Source organism: Scatophagus argus, chromosome 16 (genome assembly GCF_020382885.2).
Source record: "Scatophagus argus isolate fScaArg1 chromosome 16, fScaArg1.pri, whole genome shotgun sequence".
Lineage (NCBI taxonomy): Eukaryota > Metazoa > Chordata > Actinopteri > Scatophagidae > Scatophagus > Scatophagus argus.
This window is the reverse complement of record NC_058508.1, coordinates 21,809,925-21,819,363: the sequence shown is the minus strand read 5'-3', so window position 1 is coordinate 21,819,363 and position 9,439 is coordinate 21,809,925. Positions and strand designations below refer to the sequence as shown.

The 9,439-nt window shown below is 44.3% G+C and overlaps 1 protein-coding gene across 2 annotated transcripts; it reads right to left on the bottom strand.

Moving 5' to 3' along the window:
- On the bottom strand, positions 1–9,354 carry LOC124073459. Of its 2 annotated transcripts, XM_046415700.1 has the most exons (14): positions 8,184–9,346; positions 7,712–8,092; positions 4,867–4,976; positions 4,437–4,467; positions 4,270–4,298; positions 4,116–4,173; positions 3,639–3,700; positions 3,344–3,376; positions 2,246–2,294; positions 2,077–2,141; positions 1,744–1,782; positions 1,570–1,623; positions 1,072–1,107; positions 1–823 (listed from the first exon to the last, which is right to left on the bottom strand). In XM_046415700.1, exons 3-14 carry the CDS (start codon positions 4,967–4,969, stop codon positions 735–737), a joined length of 648 nt encoding a protein of 215 aa, XP_046271656.1. In that variant the 5' UTR covers positions 4,970–4,976; positions 7,712–8,092; positions 8,184–9,346; the 3' UTR covers positions 1–734. The 2 variants fall into 2 exon arrangements, with proteins under 2 accessions (XP_046271656.1, XP_046271658.1); XM_046415702.1 differs by lacking the exon at positions 1,570–1,623 and having other exon boundaries at positions 8,184–9,354.
- Between the last annotated feature and the right edge of the window lie 85 nt (positions 9,355–9,439).

Genomic DNA, 9,439 nt, shown 5'->3' with positions numbered 1-9,439 from the left:
TTGCCCTTGTGTTAAACTGATCAACAGGAACAATTTGAAACAAATTCTTTTTTTTTTTTTACTTATTAAAATCCATAAAAGTGAAAATACCGGAATGAACCTTTAAGCTGCTCTTCGGGGGCGTGTCCTAACTGCATGGGAGTCGTCACCACCTGCGACGTTTTGAGCGGAACTTTTTCGGACGTTTCAGTTTCTGTTTCTTACTCCTGTAAAAAAACGTCGCAGCATAAAACGCGTGTTTGCTGACGTGGGAAAGGTGGGCCGACCCGTGTTTTACAGGATGTGACGCAACAGTTTATTGAACGGACAGCAGGAGATCGATTGGAACGCGGCAAACTGCGTCTCAGGTTTCGTCTGCAGCCAGAGAGCTGCTGCTTTAACAGAACATTAAGGTCGTCAGGTTTTAACAGCGCGAATCACTCAATTAATGTCATCTCACTACAGTCTGATAGTTGAAACTGATGGCTAAAAGTCAAGAACAGATTTGGTGAAACTCATAGAAACTGTTGGAGCAGAGGGAGGCGTTCACGTGCAGTGAGATTTCCCGGACAGAATCACATGGACACTCTTTAACCTGGTGAAAGCGGCGTGAGACCGCAGCCCAGGCAAACGGCCCGTCTGATTCTGTCCTCCATGCAGTCACTTCTCCTCATCGCTTTCTTCTCTCAGTGGGTCAGAGCTTCTAAACGAAGACCATCAGGAGGTTTCAGGTGGAGCTGAAAGGCTCGCCGTGGTCAGGCGGACGGTGTCCCGTTGTTCACGTTGACGTAGTTGCCCTCGTCGTCCTCGCTTTCGCTCTCGCTGTCGGTTTGAGACGGTGATGCTGGTGTGGAAGGAAAAACGTGAAGTTAAACGTCAGAATGACTTGACTCGGTCTGTTTCACGCTAATCTGCTCATCACATTTAGACTTCATGTGTCGTGGTTACGCTTTGGAGGTTTGACGCATTCAGTGCACTTGTCACACGTCCTCTGAGTCTTATTCATTACAACCGTGTGACACAAAACTGAAGCACAAAAGTGGGGCGAGAGGTGACCTCAGGTGACCTGTGGGAAAACTGAAAGTTACTCACTTTTCATCGGATCCACATTCAGATATTCTCTGTCCTCTGAGGAGACAAGAACAAGAAGACACAGCTGTGGTTACAGGACAAACAAAGTGATGAGAGTACACAGAAAAAAGTCTGATCCTAAAGACCTCATTTCCCTTAAGGGTGTGGAGCAGAATCCCTTAGTTTAAGAAAAGCATTAAGGCATTTACTGCACTGAAAGACGTTTTACAGCAGTGGAAGCTCAGTTTCCATGGAGACAGAGAACAAGCAGCAAAGAGAGAACAAATGGGGGAGGAAACTGCAACAAAAAATTATTCAACATAAGGACGCCCCAAAAAAAGGGACAACTTTTCTGTTCTGGCTGACTACAGGAGGGACTCCAACACATCTGGAAAGAAATTTATCACCGTGAGCTCAGCTGGTTGTGCTTCAGACGGAGTCAGAGGATCTGCTGCATGTAATCTGATGGTTGAAAGAGGCCTGTTGCTGTGGCCATTAATATGATTCTGATCTGCTCACCTTCGTCTCCCTCAGCTGACAGTCTGGTTGGACTATGGCGGACTGATGGTGGATCTGGAGCAGCATGAACAAGGCAGAACTGATTATCAACTGAAGCACTGATTACATTAAAAATAAGACTTAAAAAAACACAAAACGGTCCTTTAGAATCAGCACATATTACAAACTTCTCACCTTTCTTCTCAGGGACGTTTTCATAATCGTGTCGCACATCTGCGGATGAGAAGAAACAGCTGAGCGATTCATACGTGACCTCTAATGAACAGGAAACGGCTTACATTCCTCCTCAAATCAACTGATCCTCAACCGTGTCTCATAATATAACAGGAAGATGGAGGCTGGAGGTCAGTCAGGTGTTTCTCAGAGGATTCGAGTATGTAAATCGGTTTTTAAAAGAGACATCAGCGTAATACTGAGTCACCGCCTCTGCTGGTTTAACAGCCAATCAGCTGATCCCAGGAGCTGCTGGATGAAATCTGCAGTCTGCGTCTGTGTTTCAAACTGTACCTGAACTGGGCGTCGAGGCTCGGCTGTGATTGGTCAGAGGAGCTTCACCTTCGGGCAGCACGATTCTGCAGAAACCAAAGAAGAAGAGACGTTCAGATGTGATTTACTGCTGTAGCCCTGAAAAACTGAAAAGAAACAACAGATGGTCCGTGTGAAAGAGGAAACCTACATGTATCCAGCGTCTTCAGCATCGCTGTCACCGCTTACATAATTAGATCCTGCAGGAAACAGCAATTCAGCTCAGCTCATCCAACATGCTGACATCACAGTGACATCACAGTGACTTCACACAGTGAAACCTAAAGTAGGCTGAGTAATTATTGTTGTCTGATTCGTCTCTTCCTCTGATGTCTACACTGACACTACAGCTCAGTTTGGACAGCAACAGAGGCAACATCAGCAAGTCCCGAGTCATCATCAACAAGTCCCGAGTCATCATCAACAAGTCCCGAGTCATCATCAATAAGTCCCGAGTCATCTCAAGTCCCGAGTCATCATCAAGTCCCAAGTCAACGTCAACAAGTCAAGTCAACATTAACAAGTCCCAATGCATGGTCCAGAGTGAACATCAACAAGTCCCGAGTCATCATCAACAAGTCCCGAGTCATCATCAACAAGGCCCGAGTAGACATCAGCAAGTCCCGAGTCATCATCAACATGTCCCGAGTCATCATCAACAAGGCCCGAGTAAACATCAACAAGTCGAATAAACATTAACAAGTCCCAAGTCATGGTCCTGAGTGAACATCAATAAGTCGCGAGTCATCTCAAGTCCCGAGTCATCATCAACAAGTCCCAAGTCAACATCAACAAGTCGAGTCAACATTAACAAGTCCCAATGCATGGTCCAGAGTGAACATCAACAAGTCCCGAGTCATCATCAACAAGTCCCGAGTGAACATCAACAAGTCCCGAGTCAACATCAACAAGTCCCGAGTCATGGTCAAAAGGTCAAGAAATATGTAAATGAGTGTGAAACTAATGGTCTGGAGAGCAGTGGATCATTAAGGGATACTGACTGTCTGTTTTTGTATCAGTATATTTGTACATGTATATTCTTATCAGCTTCCATGCAGCAAAACGTTCTACAGCATGCATATTCGACTGCACAGAAACATTAACACTAAGACTGCTGCACTGCAAATGTCTTCATGTTTGTGGGTGACGGAAGAACACAAGACGCTCAGTCCTACTTTCACTTTCAATATGATCATTGATGTGTTAGATGTGTCATCCTCAGCTGCAGCTGAAACTAATGTGATCTTACCATCAGGTGGGTTCTCATAACTTGGATTACTTTCTGTTGGACAGAAAAAGTCCAGTTGTTAGAGCTTTAGAGTAAGATAGTCACCACACTAAAGAGTAACAACATGAACAAATGAATGTCAGAAATAAACTGCAATCATTTTATTTACACAGGAAATAAATATTAATTCACTGACCGGCATTATTTATGGATCACGACTTTACAAATGTGAATGAAAGCCTGCGGAGGCCAACAGCACACAGGAAACTGACGGACACATCATCAACTAAAAGTGAAGAGAAAAGGAGGATCTCACCTGTTTCTGTTGGGGTGAAGGATGGATGTCTTCGCTGAGTCAAAGGATCGGCTGATGGTGGACTGAAAACACAGCAGACAGGAAACACTTTCAACCTGAGGGACAACTTTTCTGTCCAAATCAAACCCCACACGAGGTCCCTCTGTCCCAGAGCCCCAGCTCAGGCTCAAACCAAATCCAAGAAACTCTTCTTGGATCTGAGAGATCAGAGGCAGAGATCTGGGCGAGGATGTGAAGACTTTTCTCCTTTGGTCTGAAACAAGAAGTCCAGAACCAACCAGGACTCTTCCTGGACTTACTCATATCAATAATAAGCTGCTAATATCTGCCTGAGATCTGGTCTGAGCAGGTCTAAATGTTTAGCAAGCACAAAAACATTTAAATAAGAACATGTTAACATTCAACTCTGGTGCTGACGAAGGCCTTGTGGTGATGACAGGTGAACCAGGTGAGGTTTTCTTTTATAAAGTAACTCACTATGGAGACAGCAGGCCGGTCTGAGGATGGATGGGGTTCCGCTCAATGGTCGACTGGGCTGTAATTCAACAGAAAGAGAAAGTCACCTCCATCATCTGGTAAGTTTCTTAAATGTACAAACTCCTCTCAGCTCTTTCAGGTGTTTTGGACTTACTGGGATGGATGACTCTGAATTCACTGGACCTGATTGAAGAACAGAGAACAGACATTTTCGATCATCGTTCAGTTGTCATTTTATAGAACAGCTCTAACCTGAACTGTTGTAGTTCATTTTCAAGTTTTATGTTTCATTCATGAGGAACAACAGAAGAAGAGACTTACTCCTCTGAAGTATTCGCTTGTCTGATGGACACTGGTGGGAAGAAACAGAAAAGAAAGTTTGATTCAAGTAAATCAGGTGTGAAGACATCATCTCGTCTCAATTCAATTCAATTCAATTCAGTTTTATTTATGTAGCACCTTTTACAATCAAAATTGTCTCTGGATGCTTTACAGAAACCCAGAACCTGAACCAAGCAGACAGTGGCAAGGAAAAACTCCCTTTTAACAGGAAGAAACCTTGAGCAGGACCCGACTCACAAGCGAGAACCATCCTGCTCACGGCGGCAGAAATCAAAACTCAAAGTGTCGTTGACCACCAGAAGTGTGACAGTTGTGTTGTGATCCTGTGTGTGAAACCACATGATGTTTGGTGTTATAATGTGTGGGTGCAGCAGCTGGTGGTGCTGTGTGGCGTGAGGCGACGTCTCACCCAGAGGACCTTTGTTCCTGCACTGTAGACAGGCGACAGCCAGCACGGCCATGCAGACGAAGACGGCGACCACCATAAGCACGAGGAACCAGAGGTCGGCCATGTTTCATCTGATGACAGGAGAGGACAGTGTGAGACTCTTGGAGGTTTTTATTCAGTCCACCACACTGAAACATGCCAACAACTTCTGGATCGATTGTCAGTATTTGAGACATTTCAACTTTTTTCCAGCATTTTCAATCGGGGAGAGAAACAGGTGGATAGACACACAATTAGTAACTTTTATTTTATTACTTTAAGTTTTATTCTTAAACACACAGTTCACAAAATTCAGTGGTGATGATTTGACCCCCACACAGAACAGGAACAACCATACAGCTCGTCTGGTGTGATCCAAGTCTCCAGAGATCCCAAACTGAACTGAGCGTTATGTGTTTTCTTAATTTGATTTGCCCAACTGTAAGAGCTGAACACGCACTTTGCCTTGAATTTAAACAGAATTAAATTAAAAAGAATATTTGATTTTTTTGTGCCTGCAACCTTCATGCAACCTAACATTCATTGTTAGATTTTGAAGTAATTCCAAAGTATTCAGACTAGATCACATTTTTAGGTAATCCAATGGATTACATTAAGATTCAAGGATTCAAGGAACTTTATTGTCATACCAGATCACATTCACATGTTTATGGTACGAAATTAGGACTCAGGTCCCGGGAGCAATAAGTAGAATATAAAAATATAAAAGTATGACGTAAATAGAATATAAGCTGAACAGAAAATAGAATATAAAACTAGACATTTAAATAAGCTAAACATTTAAATAAGAAGCCGTTTTTAGCATATACCAGCCTAAGTATGCATGTGCAAGTGTGTACAAGTATGAGTACTACCTCATACTTGTACACACTTGCACATGATTTCCATGTAGTTTGTTTTCAGTTATCTGAGCAGCGAACAGGAGGAGGCCGTGTTTTAAACCTGCTCTGGTGGTTTTCACTTTCCCACAGTATCAGAATTAAGCCGCGATGAAGATGTGCCTCATGTTTGCGGAGGTGCGTCACACAGGAAGAAGCACCATTTCACATGTGCTTGGACTGACTGGTACACCTCATTTTCTTTCCTCTGCCAACCTCAGTTCTCCACTGAACAAGCACCAACCGACTCCAAATGCTGGAAACACACTTCACAGAAAGTCCCTGTACCATCTCATGGTGAAACCTGCCACAAACACACAGACTCCTCCTCCTCGTCCTCAACTCGGTGATTAATATTTCTCATGTTGCTCATTTAAATCTTATCTTCACAGAGATCAGACTTAGCTCCGCACACAGCACAGCAGCATGTGTGGCGGCCATCTTGTGAGCTCTGGCTCCATCTTCAAACTTATATTGCCCCCCCCCCCCCCCCGCCGAAAAAAAAGAAAAAAAACCTGCCAGGTCTTATTTCAGGCAGCCAATAGAAATGAGTGTAAAAAAAATTGTCAAAGATGTGTGAAGGAAGTGTGACAGGAAAAGACAAATGATATAGATTAATAGATTTAATCAAACAGCTGAAAGTTACTGAAGTGCTGTCAGAAAGAGTAAAACTGCAGCTCTCGTAGGTGGTTAAATCACATTAATGATGTTTATGCTGACTGATGTAAACTATGTTCATGTTGTAGATGGTGGAAATGGTGGAAACGGAGATAATGTTAGCAGTTCAACTATAATAATGCATCGTGTTTTTATAAGATCGTAATTATTTTTATTTCTAAACTTACTATGCTGTCATATAAATGTAGTGGAGCAGAAACTCTCACGCAGAGGAGTCGAAGGACAGAACCAAAGTACCTCCACACTGTTCTGAAGTACCGTACTCGATGCAGACTTTGGGAACTCAAACAGATTCAGAGAAATTTGTTATCTTGTGTCATCAGTTCCGAAACCTTCCCAGAGTTTCTGCTTGTTTTCTGATAATCTCAACGTGTCACCAGGAAGTCACCGCTTTTACAAACAGAACTACATGTAAGAAAACTTTAATTTTACCCCGATGGAACAAGCGAGAGAAGTCGTCAGTCAGTGAGCTTCAGAGGCGTTGCGAGATCGAGCCAGGCTAGCTCTTTATGCTAAGCTAAGCTAACCGGCTCCTGGTGGTGGCTTCAGATTGGTCTACCACAGCGTCTGAATCTTAGCAATAAGTACATACATTTCCCAAAATGTCCCACACCTTTCCTTTAACAGACAAAATGGCAAAGTTTGAAGTCGGTCATGATCTGACAATAATTTATTTTAATTAATTGATTTATTTCTTCTGTGCTGACTCACATACCTACAATTTCTGGGTAAGAAAAGATCTAACCTCTGCTGATTGGCTGAAACACGAACAGCCACTGCATTACCTTAAAATGAAGATGAAAATTATTGCATGTGATCTTGGCAGAGCAGCACGTAATCCTACAAACTACATCAGAACATAAACAATTCATTTTTTGACCTCATCTTTTTCTGTCCTGCTTGCGATTTTTTAATTTGTATCTTGAGATGTTGTAATTCAACCTTCTGGTAACACCAGAACCCACCTGAATCCCGCTGCGGAGGTCATTGTATTTTGGGTTGTGGCTGCATCACCTGTGCTTATGATGAACTTGTACGTTTAGTATGAAAAAGCCCTGTGATTCTTCATGTGCCTTTGAAGCGGTAGTTGAGTACGTGGTCTATGGCGGCGCACCACGTCTCAGCACCGCGAAGGCCTCGGTGTGAAAGCTGTCCAACTTCACCTGCTCCATGTGAACAAACTGAGGTTCCTCCATCACACAGAAGTCATTAAACCCACAGCTGAGAAGCTAAAATGATAACAGACTCACCTACACCTGAGGACAAGGAGCGACTGGAGAGACGGCTGTACGCTGACGAGGAGGACGGAGGATCGGTGAAGGTTAGGGGCGCACAGTATGTGGTCCACATGAGGTGACTACTTTAAGCAAACATCGGCCATGTCTGAAGACTCGATTGCTGTCTTTCTCCCTCTCTTCTCTTTCTGTCCGCCTGGTTTGTCTTCCCTCCCTGATGATCTGGTGTCTGATCTTCACCTTCAGCAACCTACTGGGCTCTTTCCTCCCTCTCTCTCTGCTCTGTCATCGCTGCACCCAATCACCTTCTGAGTCGAGGGGTTCGGTTCACCTCCTGCCACAGGCCCTCCGCTCTTACGTCGTCTTCCTCCGATGAGAAAGGTGGTGATCGACCAGCTGAAAGTTCAGAAAACGTACACCCAAGATCAGTGGCCAAACCCTGAGCGCGAGATTACAGTTAAAGAGTGTAAGATGAAGGTTGACTCACCCCTCAGGTGACTCACTAACCAACCAGCTCTCTGGTTTGCGTGTGGGTTGATCAAACTGTCCTCTTTCAACTGCAAACTGCAAATGGTGGGGGAAATTGGAAAGGAGGCCTGCGGCTCAGAACAGCAAAATGTCAGAAAAAAGGTTTCACACAAACACCGAGAACCAATCAGGGGATGGAAGTGTGACACTTGAGAGCGTTGCCGAGTGTTATAAGAAGCTGCAACTTTGTGTGAATGCTGCTGCAACCGTCTCGACATCCTCCCACCTACAAACAGGAAACCACACCGAGGGAAGGAAGCCGAGTCCTCCTCTCTTCTTCACTCGGCCTCTTTTCTCCTGTCGACAGCAGGGGAGAGGAAAGAGAGACGGGGGGGCAAAGCAGAGAACCCCCCCCCACCACCACCACCATGAAACAGGGAGGAACAGGGGGGACACCTGCTGAAACAAAGGACAGTTGCCAGATTGGGGTTGTTTTGCACCCAACCGGGCTGCTGCTTATTTGTTCGTGCAGGTAAAAATGGTTCTGTGTCGCTTCCTGATGAAAAGTTAGCCCACAGTCCAAAGAACTGATGAAATTATACAAATCAAGCTATTAGTGTGTCTGGTGTTGTCTCTTGTCACTGATTCTGTTTGGTCAGGAGGGGTGAGGAAAGTATCTGGTCAGGGAACCTCATAACTTTGTTGCTGCTCTTTGAAGACGATGTGGTTCTGTTGGTTTCATGAGTCCAGGACCTCCAGGAGGTTTGCAGTCAAATGTGTAAGGAGCTTGAGCTTCCACAAATGAAAGGGTTCAGGTACCTCTGGCTCTCCTTCAGCAGTGATGGTAAAACAAAGCCTGAGACCAACAGGTGCGGCGTCATCAGCAATCCCTGAGAGGGAACTGAGTCGGAGGCTTACAATTTAGGATCTACCTTCCAACCCTCACCTGTGGCTGTGAACTCTGGGTAGTGATGGGACAACAGAAACTCAAAAGTTACTAAGCTTTAGTGAGAACAAACTGGACACTCGTTGCTGATGGCTGCTGAGCCACACAGGCCTAAAATATGTTGATGATGATTGCTGGCACAAAGTAGTGGACGTGCCACAGACTTTTTCCCGTTTCATCACAGACTTTTTAAAGTCGCTACATGGTGAAGAAATGTAAATACTCATTGTTTAAAATATATAGTAGGCTATAAGCTACTGCTTAATTGTGTGCTTTCTGTGTTTCTGAAGGTTTTTCACCTGTGACCAATTCTTCTAAAATCAAGAGAA

Coding starts and splice junctions, on each gene's coding strand:
- LOC124073459 (XM_046415700.1), bottom strand. CDS start 4,969: ATGGCCGACCTCTGGTTCCTCGTGCTTATGGTGGTCGCCGTCTTCGTC. Junction 4,468..4,866: donor CAGGAACAAAGGTCCTCTGG/GTGAGACGTCGC, acceptor TCTTCCCACCAG/TGTCCATCAGACAAGCGAAT. Junction 3,701..4,115: donor ACCGGCCTGCTGTCTCCATA/GTGAGTTACTTT, acceptor CTGTGTTTTCAG/TCCACCATCAGCCGATCCTT.